Here is an 18,067-nt window from a genome sequence, read left to right as displayed (position 1 = left end):
GAAATGTACAGGGAAACAGGGATATTTCAATTAAAGTAAATGTTTGGTAATGAAGCACTGGGGAAACTTGCACAGAGCAGACTGGTTGGGGTTCATTTGTATGTTTCTGCTGAAATATACCCTGGGGAGGTAGTTTTCAAACGGAGTTACATGCCTAAAAGTAGCATTTCTCATAGCAATTTTCAAAAGCCCATTTACGTGCTTAAAGTATACTTGCGCATGTAAAACCTACTGACTGCTCAATAGCATATATCTAGCAAATTTTCAAAAGCCCGTTTACACCCAATCATCCTTTTGAAAATTACCCCCCTTTTACTTTCTTGTGCACTTACAAAGCTGCGGATCTAACACTATCCAGCCATTAGCTGCACTTAAACAATTAACAGCAGATGTCGTGCTAAAAATAAAACCAGCACCAGTGTGCAAGTCCAGGTATCTCATAGTTAATGCTTAGGATTCATGTGGTGCAAGAGAACTCTGGCATTGTTATGCTCTATAAATAGCTCTGGTGCTTCCAACAAAAACGCCAGAGAAACAGTACCTGAGGACATCTGACGTCTGATTTGAGTCAAGCGGGTGGGAGTGTTTACTGTGAAGCAGCTCGTCCGATTGCACTGAAGGCACATGGAGGTGCAAAGAGGCCTAAATGGTAAGACAGGGAGAAGAGACATGGTTACACTCTGTGCAATAGTTATTCATAATTTAAATAGCTTTGCTACTTATTCTAAGAAATATTTTGCTAATTAGATTCCTAGCTGAATAACTGTCTCAAGCACTAGTAGCCAGAAAATAAGAAAAAGCATAATACCTGCTTCGGCAGCAAGTGTGTGCTACACACCTGGCAATCAGTTTTCCAAAGAGACAATTGGTTGTTCTGTGTGCTATACCACCAATATCAAATCCCATTTTGATGAAGCAGCAGAGTGATTAGAGCAATGGGCTGAGAACCAGGGAGCCGAGGGTTCGAATCCTGTTTCTCCTGGGCAAGTCATTTTACCCTCCACTGCCTCACCTACTTTGACTCTTAAGTCCTCTGGAGTATAGGTCTGAAGTGGTGAGCAACTACATTTAAAAAATCCAAATCACACTGTATTATATGCCATACTGGTTTGGGTTTCACAGGCACATCCTACATATGTGGCATTTTATATTCTATAGTATACATTGTATAAGCATCAATACACTATAACACTCAGGGAGGTAAGATTCCATGCAAGTCAATGTTACTTTAATCACATGAGGACAACACTGACTCACCAAGCCCAGAGCCAGTTAATACTTCATGCTGCAATTCAGCAATAAAAGTCAACTGATAGGCGTGCATCAGCTAGATAATAACCACAGTTGGTACATCTAGAGTACCAAACAAGCAAGGTCATGAACTAGATGTCTTCACAATTGAATAAACAGGCTCAGACATTTAGTTATTTCTCCTCAGGCATTAGACAATATTACTAAAATGTAATTTTAAATATTACACTACAAAGTTTTGACTCCTTCCAAATGAGGTAACTGTATTTAATGAAGGGCAAACACTGAGGCTCCTTGAACAAAATTAGTTATTGGGAACTCTAATCAATATTTTTTTTAAGGCATCAGAGCTGTGGTTATGCAAGTCCATAAACAAGAAAGTAAGATCCCTCTGAGAAACAGAACAATACAAGATATTCCCAAACAAGAAGCTATTTTACAGAGCAGGAACAAAGACAACTTCTGACTATGTGACAAGATTCCAAATGTACTAAGTTTTCGCCATCTGTTTGTGTGCAGGCTTATTCCTTCCAATCTGGAGATGGTTTTAAAGGGAATTTAAAACTTCAGGTCAGCACTTGCACAGATATAATAAATTCCACTGCTGAAAGCAGCAATACCTTTAGAAAGAGCGGACACTGATTTTGTGCTTGAGGACATGCTGACCAAAACCATTCAGGCAATGGGCCTGCTTTGGCAGTTGATACAAAATAACCAAGTGCCAGGGGTTGCTGCAGGATATTGGTTACTTCATCATGAGATTCTGTTGAAAGCAGCCGGTCTGTACCTTGACCCTGTCAAAAATGGGAGAAAAAAAAGCATTTAAGATTGCGCCTCCTAAAGTGTAAAGCTGCAGAAGATACAAACATTACACTACAATTAGAAGAACGATACCTGCAGGATCTTCAAAGCTCATGTACATCATCTTTGATTAATTTTCATATTGGTTCAATAAAAGATAGCACAGCCTGCATAGAATTCATATTTTCTCAAAGACCAAATCTATAATTTTAACTAAATCAGAGTATTAGACAAATCAGTACATGTGTTTTGAGGAGTTTTCAATCAAACCTAAGCACCCAAAATCTGAGATACTATTCTATTTGCCTATAATATTTATACCCAGGCGATTGTGAAATCAGGTTTTTGTTTTGAAAGCTATAACAGTGCAACTAAGCCCTAGTTCCAAACAGCTCCACAGCCAACGATTAACATTTGCTATTCTTCACTGGTTTTCTTTCACATTCATATCAAATATGTGACAAATTCTTTAGTATGCAATGAAATTTCACACACAGACATAAAGAAGCAGATCAGCAGATAGCATATGGCTTTCTCCATGTCAGCTTACCTTGCCAGCATCGCCTCCATGCGGGTAATGGGATCCCGGTGAATGGACAGGGGAGCCAGTGGGAGACGCAGGAAGGATATTAATAATATCTGGGTCAAGGTCATCTCCAGTGTCTAACAAATCAAAGATACCCATGCCGTCTGCTCCATCTTTAGAGGGAAAAAGAATGTTAATATGCCTCTTGTTCCCTCTTCTGAAGGCTGGCAGTAACAAGCAGCTTTTCTTTATACATCTACGAGCCAAAATTTCCCTGTGGAGCTATTACCAAAAGTGCTGTGTGAAAGACAGCTGAAAATACAATAAAAACATGTGGAGACTGAAGTAAAGATGTCCCTTTACCCCAGCATGCCAATAATATTTCACATCCAAGCAACTTTCTGATCCCAAGACTTTTCCAGAATGAACATCTGCAAGTTTAGAAAAGGTCAGCACACGGCACAAATGTTTTCTCTGTTGGCAAGTGCACACACACACACACATACACTAACCATTGTTTGTATTGAAAGCCAGGTCAATATTTTCAGTGGTATATGTGGCTGATGCTACTTGCACCGAAGCAGAGGTCGGAAACACCAGTATATGAGTGCACGATGTATCCTGTGGGGTATTCAGCTGGGAAGTCTGCATATTTAAAGTGGTGCTGCGCCCAAAGACAGACCCTGTTGACACAGAATCTGAAAAACAAACCTATACTTAAAACCAAACACCACAATGGATATATAGCTGGACATCAAGGAAGTAGGTTCCAATCCACTTCATGCTCCCCCTTTCACCTCTCATTTGCTCAAAGCAAAAAACATTCGACAGTTTCAAGCCATTTACAAACAGTATAATCCAAGAACAGATAGTTACTCTGAACACACAGGCCGATACAGTACAGTCCGCTCCGCCAGAGTGCACTGTTAGCCGGCGTTTGGACGCGCGTTTGACGCGCCAGCTTTATCCCTTATTCATTAAGGGGTAATATTGCGTAATAAACGCGCGTCCAAACCCCCCAAAACTAATAGCGCCCGCAACATGCAAATGCATGTTGATGGCCCTATTCGTTATTCCTGCGTGATTCAGTAAGTAAAATGTGCAGTCAAGCCGCACATTTTACTTTCAGAAATTAGCGCCTACCCAAAGGTAGACGTTAATTTCTGCCGGCACCAGGAAAGTGCACAGAAAAGCAGTAAAAACTGCATTTCTGTACACCCTCCGACTTAATATCATGGCGATATTAAGTTGGAGGTCCTATAAGTTAAAAATAATTTAAAATAAAAATTAAAAAAAAATTTAAAATCAGCCCGTGGGTTGAAAACCAGACGCTCAATTTGGCCGGCATCCAGTTTCCGAACCTGTGGCTGTCAGCGGGTTTGAGAACCTATGCCGGCAAAATTGAGCGTCGGCTGTCAAACTCGCTGACAGCCGCTGCTCCTGTCAAAAAAGAGGTGCTAGGGACGCGCTAGTGTCCCTAGCGCCTCTTTTTACCGCGGGCCCTAATTTGAATTTTTTTTTTACTGAATCGCATTCACAGGAGAGTGGCCTGTGCGCGCACCGGGAGAGCAGACGCTCGCCCATGACTTTTACTGTATCGGCTTGACAATCAGGTAAATTTTAAAAACACACGTGCACCCATAAATGCGCGTATTGCAGTGCGAGCAAAAATACACCTCATTTTACAGAGTACATGTAGCATTTAAAATATTGTTGCCACACATACTTCTACAGCCTTTACATGTGTATCTTGCACGCTCGGAGAGGGAGAGCCTCTGTATAGAGTAAGTACCACTCTAGAGGGGCACTTTGAATCGGGGTGGGTTTTCGGGAAATGTTTCTACAGACACAGAGGTATACATAGTAAAATTGACATCAGTAAAGAATTACAAGAGGAGATCTGTACAATGCAGTGCTAGCTACATTGTACAAATAGGAAAATTGTTTCCTACCTGCTATTTTCGTTCCTGTAGTACCACAGATCAGTCCCGACTTCTGGATTTTGCCCCCCCCCCCCCCCCACCTTCCAGCAGATGAAGACAAAGTTTTACTGACACTGCCACTTAACCCAAGGTGTCACCTGCAGTCCCCTCAGTATTGAACTGTACCCAAGCCAGATGAAAAAACAAAGGCAACACCTTAATTATCTCCATACGCGAACATACAACTCTGTGTAGGACTAACAAAAACCTGTGCCATTCTTCAGAGTAATCACAACAAATCGAGCAGACTCTCCAATTCCCCCTTTTCTCTAGTGGGTGGGAACTTTAGACTGGTCTGTGGTACTACAGGAACCAAAATTAGCAGGTAAGAACCAATTTTCCTTTCCCTGTATTTACCCAGATCAGTCCAGACTCCTGGGATGTACTAAAGCTTCCCTAAACAGGGTGGGACTGAGAGTGTCCCACTCTAAGTACACTTTCACCAAATCCCATGGCCTCTGGGGCCTGGACATGTAAACAATGTCTGGCAAAAGTGTGCAACGATTTTCAAGTAGCTGCTCTACAGATCTCTTGTGGCAAAACTTGACACTTGGCTCAAGAGGCCACCTGAGAACAAGTAGAACAGGGAAACCTTGACTGATATACGCAGAGCTAATAGCCTCTTTCAACCACTACGCAATAGTGGCTCTTGATGCCTAATGACCCATTTTGGCACCACTCCATAGCACAAAATGATGATCTAACAACCATCACAACTCTTTAGCATGAGGCATCGCAGGATCCAAAGTTGGGAAGGACGGAAGCTCGACTGACTGATTTAAGTGGAATGAGGACACCACCTTCAGCAAAAAGGATAGAACCGATCTCAAGGATGATCCCACATCTGAAATTCTCAAAAAGGGTTCTCTACATAAGGCCTGAAGCTCGGAGATTTGGCGAGCCAAACAAATTGCCACCAGGAAAACCACCTTCGAAGTGAGATCCTTCATAGTAGCTCACTTCAAAAGTTCAAACGGAGGCACACACATGCTCTTAAGGACCACGTTAAGGTTCCAGAACTGGCATGGCTTCCGAACCGGAGGACGTAAATATTTAGCTCTCCGAAGAAAACGCAGAATGCCCGGATGGGCCACCAGAGATACTCCTCGAACCTTTCCACGAAGGAAACAAAGCCGCCACCTGAACCCTGAGCGAATTAAAGGACAGACCTTTAACCAATCCCTTCTGCAAGAAGGCTAAAACATCAACCACAGAAGCTTGCCGAGGGTCCACATTCTGCCCCGTACACCAAGACTCAAACACTTTCCATACTCTCACATACGCCAGGGAAGTGGAAGTCTTTCTAGACTGCAAGAAGGTAGCGATGACCCCTTTCAAATAACCCTTATTCTTTAAAACACTCCCTCTCAAAAGCCAAGCCGCTAGACAAAAGCAATCTGCTTGATCCAAAGAAACAGGTCCCTGACACAGCAGATTAGGTAGATGAGCTAGCCGCAATGGACCGTTGTCCACTGCTAGGCTGACCAAGTCCGCAAACCATGGATGCCTCGGCCATTCTGGGGTAACGAGAATCACATCATCTGGATGGACCTCTATGCAATGTAAGATCTTGCCGACCAACGGCCAAGGCAGAAACACATATAGAAAGACACCCGGCAGCCAAGTCAGAACTAAGGCATCTACCACTCTGCTTCTCTTTCTCGACTGAAGAACCGTGGGGCCTTGGTATTGTGAAAAGTCGCCATTAGATCCACATATGGCATGCCCCACCTGCGACGGATGAAGCATACCGCTTCCAACGACTGCTCCCATTCTCCGGGATCCAGCTGATGCCAACTCAGAAAGTCCGCTTGTACGTTGCCCATGCCCGCTATGTGGGAGGCCACTAATGGCTCCAGGTGCTGTTTCACCCAGCAAGTTAAGTCTCAGGCTTCTTGAGCCACTGCCAGACTTTTGGTGCCCCCCTGTCAATTGATGTAAGCTACCGTTGTCGCATTATCCAACAAGATCCACTATCCCCATCATCAAAAATCTCTACAATAACCGAAAAAAACGTCCTGACCCTAACACTCCCCCAACTTAAACGTCTGATACCAATTATGACATCCCCTTTCACTCAATTCCTTGGGCTCTCCTTATTCTCACTAACACTCTTTAACGCCCAATCAATGTCGAAAAAAACACACTTAATCAACGACTATCTCCTGGACTCACAACTGGATATATGTACTATCACAGAAACCTGGTTGAAACCCACAGACCTAGCTCTTATAAATCAACTACCACTCCACCTCTGTGATATCTATTCAATACCTAGACCTAAAAAAAGAGGAGGGGGACTCTGCTTAGCTGCAAAAAAAGAGCTGAGACTATCCCTACAGATCTCGATACATACCTCCCATCTGGAGGTTGCCCTCTTTAGCTCAAAACAGCTCCAAATTTGTCTAATCTACGCTCCGCCCGGCATCCTAGAGTCGGATCCATTTCCACTCATTGAGCTCATTGCCAAACACATCAAAAATGACACCCCAGCAGTCATCTTGGGAGACTTTAACCTTCACACTGATGCGATCCCCCTATCCTCCAACTGCGAAATGCTACTATCCTCCTTCAAGGCTATGGGATTCTCACAAATCGTTAAAAGTCCCACACACAAAGAGGGGCACACACTGGACCTTATATTCATAAATTCCAGCCTTACAATATCTTCCCCGCCTCTTTGCTCCCCTATCCCATGGTCAGACCATCTAATGATCACAGCAGATTTCTGTATCAATGACAGCCCTGTGTCACCAATCACCAAAACCACAATTCATTACAGGAACTCTTGCTCCATGATAGACCTTACCTCCCATCTTTCATTGGAACTCACTAACCTCGACCTTTCCAACGCAGAAACAGCCATCTCTACATGGCAGAGCATCACAAACAAGGTGGCAGAAAAACTATGCCCCTTAAAAACCAAAGAGCTCGACCCATCCTGTAAAAACAAAAAACCATGGTTCACTCAAGAACTAACAAACAAACTAGAACTGAGAAAAAAAGAACAAGCATGGCGAAAGAGACCATCTAACATTACTCTAAATGAGTACAAAACCCTCATGCACAGCTACAGAAACAACATCCTTTGCACAAAGGGAGATTATTATGCACACAAAATTCACAATTTTGCCTTCGATGCCAAAGCACTGTTCTCATATGTATCAGAGCTCACAAAACCCACTTCACCAGTTATCCCTGACGACCAAGCTCAATCCAGATGCTCTGAACTTGCACAATTCTTCGAAAACAAAATCCTCAAGCTAATAGCACCTCTGGCTACGTGTAATACAGAACCGCCCCCTCTCTACTCCCCCCCCTTCAGCCAGAAAGCAAACCTAGAATCCTTCGAACTCACTTCCTCACTCGACATTGAATCGATTCTCAAAAAGATGAAACCTTCCACTCATCCGATAGACGCCATTCCATCTAAATTACTACTCACCATCCCAAACATCATTGCGAAGCCCTTAGCAGAGATCATCAACCGCTCGCTAACACAAGGACTTGTACCAGACACGCTGAAACTAGCCACTCTCAAACCTCTCCTCAAGAAACCCAACCTGAACCCTGCAGACCCGGCCAATTTCCGCCCCATCGCTAACCTACCGTTTGTTGCCAAAATCATGGAGAGAATAGTTAACAAACAGTTGTCGGAATTCCTAGAAGACCACAAGATTCTCACAACAACCCAATTCGGATTCCGCAAATCCCTCAGCACGGAATCCCTCTTAATCTCATTGACGGACAGAGTCCTCTCTGGCTTGGAGAAAAAGACCCCCTACCTCCTGGCACTTCGATATATCTGCAGCTTTCGACACTGTAAAGCATTCTATCCTCATCAACCGGCTCTCAGACATAGGCATCTCAGGATCAGCCCTTGAATGGTTCAGATCATTCCTTAACAATAGGACATACAAGGTCAGAATAAGCAACAAGGAATCACACCCGGTCAAGTCCACTCTTGGAGTCCCACAAGGATCCTCCCTCTCCCCAACCCTGTTTAACATTTATCTTCTCCCACTATGTCATCTGCTTTCAAGTCTAAAGATCACACACTTCATATACGCCGACAACGTCCAGATCCTGTTGCTTATCACTGAATCTATCTCCAACACCATCAATTTCTGGAACAACTGTCTACAGTCCATACATTCCCTCCTCACTAGCCTTAACTTAGTTCTCAATACTGCAAAAACGGAACTTATGCTGATCACCCTGGATGACAAATGTCAGGCTGCCAACAATCTAATCACACCGCTAATGATCTCCCCCACTCACGTAAGGGACCTTGGCATTACTATCGACAATAGGCTGAATCTCAAAAAATTTGTCACAAACACTACGAAAGAATGTTTTCACAAGCTACACATATTGAAAAAGCTAAAACTTCTCCTCCGCTTTCAGGACTTTAGAACAGTCCTCCAAACTATTCTATTTTCAAAAATTGACTATTGCAACTCTCTGCTAATTGGCCTCCCAGCTATCACCACCAAACCATTACAAATGCTGCAGAATTCGGCTGCCAGGATCCTAACCAACTCTAGTAGAGGAGAACACATCACACCTATTCTAAAGAACCTACACTGGCTCCCTATTAAATTTAGAATCATATTCAAAGTACTAACCATAACCCACAAGACCATTCATTCCCAAACTTCACTAAATCTAAGTGACCCACTTCGTCCCCACGCATCATCGAGACCAATCAGATCCAGCTACTTAGGCACCTTATATGCACCTCCAGCCAAGTCATCGCTCAAGAAACGTGCAATCTCGACCGCCAGCCCCTCTCACTGGAATGCCCTTCCCACAGACCTTCGGCTAGAAACTTGTAGTCGGACGTTCAAAAAGAAGCTCAAAACTTGGCTTTTCACAAAAGCCTTCACCTAAAGGTCTCTCCCTCAGGGTCAGATTCACGATGATGCGAGATGTCCGACGCCGTAACCATTTAATCTTATAATTTAATCTCATTATTTCCCCGCAAGCTGTATGTTATAATGCATTCATGCTTTTCAAGTCTGCTGTACATCCAAGTTTGTTGAATGTTTATGTTTATTTATATTTTGTATATTTATACTTATATTTATAATAATTTAATTTTATTTTAAGTCGTTCGCTGCTTTATCTATAAGTTCATATGAAGTTAGCCCTGTTATCTGTACCCTCTTGTTTGATGTAATTTCCAACTTTGGTTCTATGTAAACCGACGTGATATGTACTAGTACAGGAACATCGGTATATAAAAGCCTTAAATAAATAAATACAGACAGACCCTCACCGGCTCTCCCATCACCAGGGGCAGAAACACCTAAAGGGCTAAACATATAGCTCTCATCTCCAAGCAACTGATGGACGCTTCTTTTGCCGACCACCAGCCTTGCACAGACTGGTTCCGACACACTGCTCCCCACCCAGAGAGAGTGGCAGTGGTGATGATCATCCAGGTCGGGATTTCTAAGTCCACACCCTGCCTTAACTTGTCCGGCAGGAGCCACCAAGAGAGACTGGACCAGGCAAACTCCGTAAGGGGAAGCGGAATCTGAAACTGCTCTGATAACGAGTCCCAGCGGGATAGTAAAGCTGACTGTAGAGGCCTCATATGAGCGAATGCCCATGGAACCAAAGCCAAGGTGGAAGCCATAGACCCGAGAGCTTGCAAGTAATCCCATACCCTTGGTACTTGCTTCTGTAATAATCTGCAAACTTGCTCTTTCAACTTGGAAATCCGGCCTTTGGTGAGGAAAATCCTCCCCACCTTAGTATCAAAACACGCCTCCAAAAATTCCAAATCCCAGGAAGGAACAAAATGAGTTTTGCTTGACTATCCAGCCCAGAGAGCACAATCAGTCAAGAACTACATCCACTGCCTTCCAACAAAGAATCATCCAACTTCACCCGAATCAGCCAGCCAGTCATCCAGATAAGGATGGCCCAGGACCCCATCCCTCCAGAGTGCCACAGTCACCATGACCATCACACCTTGGGTAAAGGTCCTGGGCGCAAAACTGAAAATGCTCTCCCAGAACCATGAATCTCAGATATCTTTGATGACTGGGCCGGATTCCGATGTGCAAATACACCTCGGTCAAATCCAGAGATGCTAGGTACCCCCCCCCCCCCTTTTGCACCAAGGCAATCACCGAACTTAGGTTTTCCATCCGAATCCAAGGAACTTTAAGAGCAACGTTCACCTTCCGTCTAATCCTAGATTTAAAGAATGTGCCCTCCTTCTTGGGGACTATGAAATAAATGAATAGTGGTCCATCCCCTGCTCTCCAAGGGGGGACAGGTACGATGTTCCCAAGCTTGCGAAGACTAGCAGTGGTTTCCCACACCGCCAGCCTCTTTTCTCGATAAGTGCACGGGGAGACAAGGAACAGATCTCTTAATGGCTGATCAAATTCTAAAGCGCAGCCTTCGCTTATCACGCTGAGGACCCACTGGTCAGACGTGATCTTGGTCCACTCCTCATAGAACAGAGCCAGCCAACCCCCTATTACCGGAACTGAGGAGTGGACCAGCCTCGCCTAATTGTGTGGATTTGGCTTCACCAAGGGAAGAACCAACTCTGCCCAACCTACGCCCTCAAAAGAACTGGTTCCAAGATGGGTTGCCTACCCGAGGACCGTCTCTGAGAACATAAGAAAATGCCATACTGGGTCAGACCAAGGGTCCATCAAGCCCAGCATCCTGTTTCCAACAGTGGCCAATCCAGGCCATAAGAACCTGGCAAGTACCCAAAACCAAGTCTATTCCATGTTACCATTGCTAATGGCAGTGGCTATTCTCTAAGTGAACTTAATAGCAGGTAATGGACTTCTCTTCCAAGAACTTATCCAATCCTTTTTTAAACATAGCTATACTAACTGCACTAACCACATCCTCTGGCAACAAATTCCAGAGCTTAATTGTGCGTTGAGTAAAAAAGAACTTTCTCCGATTAGTTTTAAATGTGCCACATGCTAACTTCATGGAGTGCCCCCTAGTCTTTCTATTATCTGAAAGAGTAAATAACCAATTCACATGTACCCATTCTAGACCTCTCATAATTTTAAACATCTCTATCATATCCCACCTCAGTCGTCTCTTCTCCAAGCTGAAAAGTCTTAACCTCTTTAGTCTTTCCTCATAGGGGAGCTGTTCCATTCCCCTTATTTTGGTAGCCCTTCTCTGTACCTTCTCCATCGCAATTATATCTTTTTTGAGATGCGGCGACCAGAATTGTACACAGTATTCAAGGTGCGGTCTCACCATGGAGCGATACAGAGGCATTATGACATTTTCCGTTTTATTCACCATTCCCTTTCTAATAATTCCCAACATTCTGTTTGCTTTTTTGACTTCCGCAGCACAATGAACCGACGATTTCAATGTGTTATCCACTATGACACCTAGATCTCTTTCTTGGGTTGTAGCACCTAATATGGAACCCAACATTGTGTAATTATAGCATGGATTATTTTTCCCTATATGCATCAACTTGCACTTATCCACATTAAATTTCATCTGCCATTTGGATGCCCAATTTTCCAGTCTCACAAGGTCTTCCTGCAATTTATCACAATCTGCTTGTGATTTAACTACTCTGAACAATTTTGTGTCATCTGCAAATTTGATTATCTCACTCGTCGTATTTCTTTCCAGATCATTTATAAATATATTGGAAAGTAAGGGTCCCAATACAGATCCCTGAGGCACTCCACTGTCCACTCTTCCACTGAGAAAATTGTCCATTTAATCCTACTCTCTGTTTCCTGTCTTTTAGCCAGTTTGCAATCCACGAAAGGACATCGCCACCTATCCCGTGACTTTTACTTTTCCTAGAAGCCTCTCATGAAGAGCTTTGTCAAACGCCTTCTGAAAATCCAAGTATACTACATCTACCGGTTCACTTTTATCCACGTGTTTATTAACTCCTTCAAAAAAGTGAAGCAGATTTGTGAGGCAAGACTTGCCCTGGGTAAAGCCATGCTGACTTTGTTCCATTAAACCATGTATTTCTATATGTTCTGTGATTTTGATGTTTAGAACATTTTCCACTATTTTTCCTGGCACTGAAGTCAGGCTAGCTGGTCTGTAGTTTCCCAGATCGCCCCTGGAGCCCTTTTTAAATATTGGGGTTACATTTGCTATCCTCCAGTCTTCAGGTACAGTGGATGATTTTAATGATAGGTTACACATTTTTACTAATAGGTCTGAAATGGACAGATTACTTACCTGATAATCTTGTTTTCCGTAGTGTATTTATTTTATTTATTTATTTTTTGTTTTTTTATACCGATCTTCCTACATTAGATGCAAATCAAACCGGTTTACAAAGAACAAAAACTTGCCTGACGGCATTACATGGAACAATGAAACATTTAAGCAACTTTAAGTAACAGTCAAAGAGAAGAAAAACTAAGTATACAATTTAATTACATAGTAATCAAGGTAAATAAGAATTGGATTACATAGTAATGAGGGTCATAAGTAATAAAAGTCTAACAAATGAATAATTCAAAATTAGTTGTGCTTGTACTAGGCTTGATTAGGGAGAAGGAACTAAGAAGATATGTAAAAAAGGAGTAGAGAATAGCGGAAGAAAAAATAAAATGTAATGAAATAAGAATAAAAATAAAAATAAATAAAATAAAAATAAGAATAATAAAATAAAAGGGAAAGTCAAAAGACTGAGGGACTCTTCAGAGGGATCCTGAATAAATGAGAGAGACTAATAACAGATCAAACCATATAAGAGAGAGAAATAAACAGAAGTGTAGTGAGAGATGTAGAGAAGGCTTTAAGCTAACAAGAGGGTTCTGGAAAAGCAAGCTTGAATAACCAAGTTTTAAGTTTTTTCTTAAAGGAGATTGGGCAAGTCTCTTGTCGGAGGTCAGGAGGGAGAGTGTTCCAGTTAGAGGGACCAGCGATAGAAAAGGCAGATGGACTCATTATAAATGGGTATAGTGTGCTCGTGCTAGCAGTTGGAGACGGATCTGACGTCAGCACATGGTACATATATCCCTGCAGGAAGTGCAGCAACTCAGTAATCTTCCTTGCAAAAGCTTCATGGATATATGTGTGACTGACCAATTGATTAACCAAACATGATTAACCTGACCGATTGATAGTAGCTGGAGACCGCCAGTGTTCTCAACCGGAAGGCATCGACACCCGGTAGGGTGGATGCCCTATGTAAGAAAAACATGGCTTACCTAGAATTGGTGAAACCCCATGTCTATTGGCAGCCGGGCGGGATGCTGAGTCCATCTGCCTACACTAAGGAAAACGAGATTATCAGGTAAGTAATCTCTCCATTTCCTAGCGTGTAGCAGATGGACTCATTACAAATGGGATGTACAAAAGCTACTCCCAGACTGGGTGGGAGGCTGCCCGAGGTCCGTTTAGGATTGCCCTTGCAAATGCTGTATCCTCCCTGGCCTGGACGTCCAGACGGTAGAATCTGGAGAAGGTATGGAGGGAGGACCACGTTGTCGCTTTACATATCTCTGCAGGCAACAGCATCCTAGTTTCTGCCCAGGAGGCCACTTGGGCTCTGGTAGAGTGAGCCTTGACCCGTAGAGGTGGTGGTTTCCCCGCTTCTACTTAGGCCGCCTTGATAACTTCCTTGATCCAGCGAGCAATAGTCGCCCGTGAGGCCGCTTCTCCTTGCTTCTTCCCACTATGGAGGACGAACACGTGGTCCCGTCTTCCGTACTGCTTCCGACATTTCCAGGTATCTGGACAGCAGCCTGCCGATGTCGAGATGGCGCAGTATTCGACCTTCTTCCGACTTCTTCAAACCTTCCGTGGTTGGCAAGGATATGGTTTGGTTGAGGTGGAAGTGTGAGACTACTCTGGGTAAGAAGGAAGGAACTGTGCGAAGATGGATAGCCCCTGGAGTGATTCTGAGAAACAGATCGTGGCAGGACAGTGCTTGTAGCTCGGAGATGAGGCGTGCTGAGCATACGGCCAGCAAGAACACCATCTTCAAGGTTAACAAACAGAGGGACAGGCCTCGGAGGGGTCTGAAGGCAGGTCCCGCTAGGAATTCCAAGACTAGGTTGAGGTTCCACAGGGGCACTAGCCACTTCAGTGGCGGGCGGATGTGTTTGACTCCTTTCAGGAAACGTGAAACATCTGGGTGTGTGGCAATGCTGTTGCCAGCTCTCCTGGGGCCATAGCAGGATAGCGCTGCCACCTAAACCTTGATTGAACTGAGGGACAGACCCTTCTGAAGTCCATCTTGCAGGAAATCCAGAATCAGAATGATGGGGATTCTAGCGGCATGCGGATTGGTGCTGCGAGTTTCGCACCAGGCTTCAAATACTCTCCAGATCCTTATATAAGTTAGTGATGTGGAGAACTTGCGTGCTCGGAGGAGTGTATCTATTACCGGCCCTGAGTATCCCCTTTTCTTCAGTCTAGCCCTCTCAATGGCCAGACCGTAAGAGAGAATTGAGCTGGATTCTCGTGGAGGATGGGACCTTGTCGCAGCAGGTCCCTGTGAGGGGGCAGGGGTAGAGGATCCCCTGCCAGTAGTCTTCTCATGTCTGCATACCAGGATCTTCTTGGCCAGTCCGGGGCCACCAGAAGAACTAGGCCTCTGTGCCGCTGAATCTTGCGTATAATGGCACCCAGCAGGGGCCATGGGGGAAAGGCATATAGCAGGATCCCCGGAGGCCATGGCTGCACCAGGGCGTCGATCCCGTGGGATAGAGGATCTCGCCTGCGACTGAAGTATCTGGGGGTTCTTGAGCGTTGGACCTGTCCGCTAGTAGGTCCATGCCTGGGGTCCCCCGCTGATCCACAACCATCTGGAAGGCCGTGGGTGACAGCTGCCATTCCCCCGGGTTTAGGCTTTCTCTGCTGAGGAAGTCTGCCGTGGCGATGTCCTTCCCGGCGATGTGGACGGCGGAGATGTCTTGGAGATTTGCTTCCGCCCAAGCCATCAGGGGGGCTATTTCTAAGGATACCTGTCGGCATCTGGTTCCGCCCTGTCGGTTGATGTATGCCACCCTGGTGGCGTTGTCAGACATCACTCTGACTGCTCTGTTTCGAAGTCTGTGGGCAAATCGCAGGCAGGCTAACCTGACTGCCCGTGCCTCTAGTCGGTTGATGTTCCACCCCGACTCTTCTCTGTTCCACCGCCCCTGGGCGGTTAGTTCTTCGCAGTGAGCTCCCCAGCCACTCAGGCTGGCATCTGTAGTGAGCAGGGTCCAGGTTGGGGAGGACATCCTTGACCCCCAGCTCATGTGGCCGGGCTGCAGCCACCACCGTAACTGATTCCGTACTCTGGCCGGTAGAGGTAGATGCACGGTGTAGTTCTGTAATCGTGGGCGCCACCGAGATAGGAGGGCGCGCTATAACGGTCTCATATGAGCCCGTGCCCATGGTATCACTTCCAGAGTGGAGGCCATTAGGCCGAGGACCTGTAGGTAATCCCAAGCTGTGGGCCGAGTGGTGCTCAGCAGATTCTGCAAGCGATCCCGGAGTTTTAATTTCCTCTTGGGGGTCAGGCTGATCTTGTCTTCCTGGGTGTCTAATCGGACTACTAAGTATTCCAGCGACTGTGAAGGCTGTAGGGAACTCTTGTTTATGTTGACTACCCATCCTAGGCTTTCCAGAAGAGATATAACTGTTGGTTGCCCGGTGGCTCTCCTCCGGTGACTTTGCCCTGATCAGCCAATCGTCTAGGTAGGGATGGACGAAAATGCCTTCCTTCCTGAGTGCCGCCGCCACCACTACTATTACCTTGGTAAAGGTCCGTGGCGCGGTGGCTAACCCGAAGGGTAGAGCCCGGAACTGAAAGTGCTGATCCAGGACTTTGAAGCCTAAGTAACGCTGATGATCCCGATGAATTGGGATATGCAAATAGGCCTCTGAGAGATGGGATGTGAGATACTCCCCTGGCTGTATTGCACTTCGGAGTGACCGCAGAGTTTCCATGTGAAATCCTGGGACCCGTAAGTGCAGGTTGACTGACTTGAGGTCCAGGACGGGTCTGAAGGTGCCCCCCTTCTTGGGGACAATGAAATAAATGGAGTAATGCCCAGAATTTGTGTCCCATGCAGGCACTGGGATTATGGCTTTTAGGGACAGGAGTCTCTCCAAGGTAGCTACCAGCGCCGCCCTCTTGAGGGGCAGACAAGGCGATTCCACAAACTTGTCCGGAGGGAGATGAAGGAAGTCCAGGTAATACCCTTCCCGGACAATGGCGAGGACCCACTGGTCTGAAGTAATCGCGACCCACCTGCGGTAAAATAGGGTTAGCCTGCCCCCTATGGCTTCTTCCCCCAGATGGGTCGGCTGATTCTCATTGTGGGGTGCGGCCGGGACCCGACCCCGAGGCGGTTCCCCTCTTGTTGTGCCTGGTCCGAAAGGACTGGTTCCTGGTCTGAGAACGAGGTGCTTGGTAGCGAGCCCTGTAAGGATTGAAGCGTTGAGAGCTTCTACCTCTGGATGGTCTAGGAAAAGGGCGCTGGTTCCTCCTTGACCTGTCTTCCGGTAGACGGGGTAATGGCGATGCGCCCCATTTATTAGCCAGTTTCTCGAGGTCGCTGCCGAACAGGAGGGATCCCTTAAAGGGCATTCTTGTAAGGCGAGTCTTGGAGGAGGAGTCGGCCGACCAATTTCGTAACCAGAGGTGTCTTCTGGCTGCCACTGAGGATGACACTCCCTTGGCTGCTGTACGGACGAGGTCGGAGGCAGCGTCAGTGAGGAACGAGAGGGCTGATTCCATTTCTTCTCCCGGGGTGTTGTTCCTGGCTTGTGATAAGCAGGAGCGCGTCACCACGGTGCAGCAGGTCGCAATTCGTAGGGACATGGCTGTCACCTCAAAGGCATGTTTCAGAATGGCGTCCATGCGCCGGTCATGTGCATCCTTGAGGGCCGCCCCTCCCTCCACCGGAATGGTGGTGCGCTTCACAATTGTGCTAACTATGGCGTCTACCATCGGGCACGCCAGCAGCTCCTTGGTTGCCGGGTCTAGGGGGTACATGCTAGACAAAGCCCGACCCCCTTTAAATGAAGCCTCCGGTGCATTCCACTCCAGATCGATTAATTGCTGTGCTGCTTGTAGAAGGGGAAAATGGTGAGCCGTTTGACACAGGCCCTCTAGCAGAGGGTTCATCCTAGGTTCCCCTGGGATGCCCTGGCCCGGGATAGCCAGCTCAGACAGGCATTGAGAGACCAGGTCCGGAAGATCCTCCTTAGGAAAGAAGCGTCGCATGGTTCGATACGGTTCTATCCCCGAGGGGAGTTCTCCCTCCCCGGGGGGCTCGCCATCTTCCTCAGAGTAATCCAAGTCCCCATAAGTGGGGCTTCCGGGTGGCCAGGCGTAGGTCTTGAGGGTCCTGGGGCAGGGTCATCCGGTACGTATGGGTCCATTCGGGGATCAGACTGCATCTCGACGAAGGCATGAATCCCCTTGAATAATTCCATCCAGGAGAGGGAAGCAGGTTCTAGCCGTAGGGGCACCAGGTCTGTGGGGTTCCCTGGCTGCTCACCGCGGCCTGCTAGG

The 18,067-nt window shown here is 46.0% G+C and overlaps 1 protein-coding gene across 1 annotated transcript in view; it reads right to left on the bottom strand.

The window, feature by feature from the left end:
- Positions 1-18,067, bottom strand: part of MED13 (mediator complex subunit 13) — a 303,754-nt gene that overhangs the window by 32,201 nt on the left and 253,486 nt on the right. Inside the window, exons 26-29 of the mRNA XM_029611551.1 lie at positions 3,091-3,276; positions 2,603-2,751; positions 1,872-2,045; positions 542-642 (exon numbers count right to left, since the gene is read on the bottom strand). Coding sequence (XP_029467411.1) covers positions 542-642; positions 1,872-2,045; positions 2,603-2,751; positions 3,091-3,276 — 610 coding nt within the window. The remainder of the gene's footprint in view (positions 1-541; positions 643-1,871; positions 2,046-2,602; positions 2,752-3,090; positions 3,277-18,067) is intronic.

The sequence above is a fragment of the Rhinatrema bivittatum genome, chromosome 8, assembly GCF_901001135.1.
Source record: "Rhinatrema bivittatum chromosome 8, aRhiBiv1.1, whole genome shotgun sequence".
NCBI lineage: Eukaryota > Metazoa > Chordata > Amphibia > Gymnophiona > Rhinatrematidae > Rhinatrema > Rhinatrema bivittatum.
Note: the sequence above shows the minus strand (reverse complement) of the source record. Positions and strands in the feature narration are given on the sequence as shown.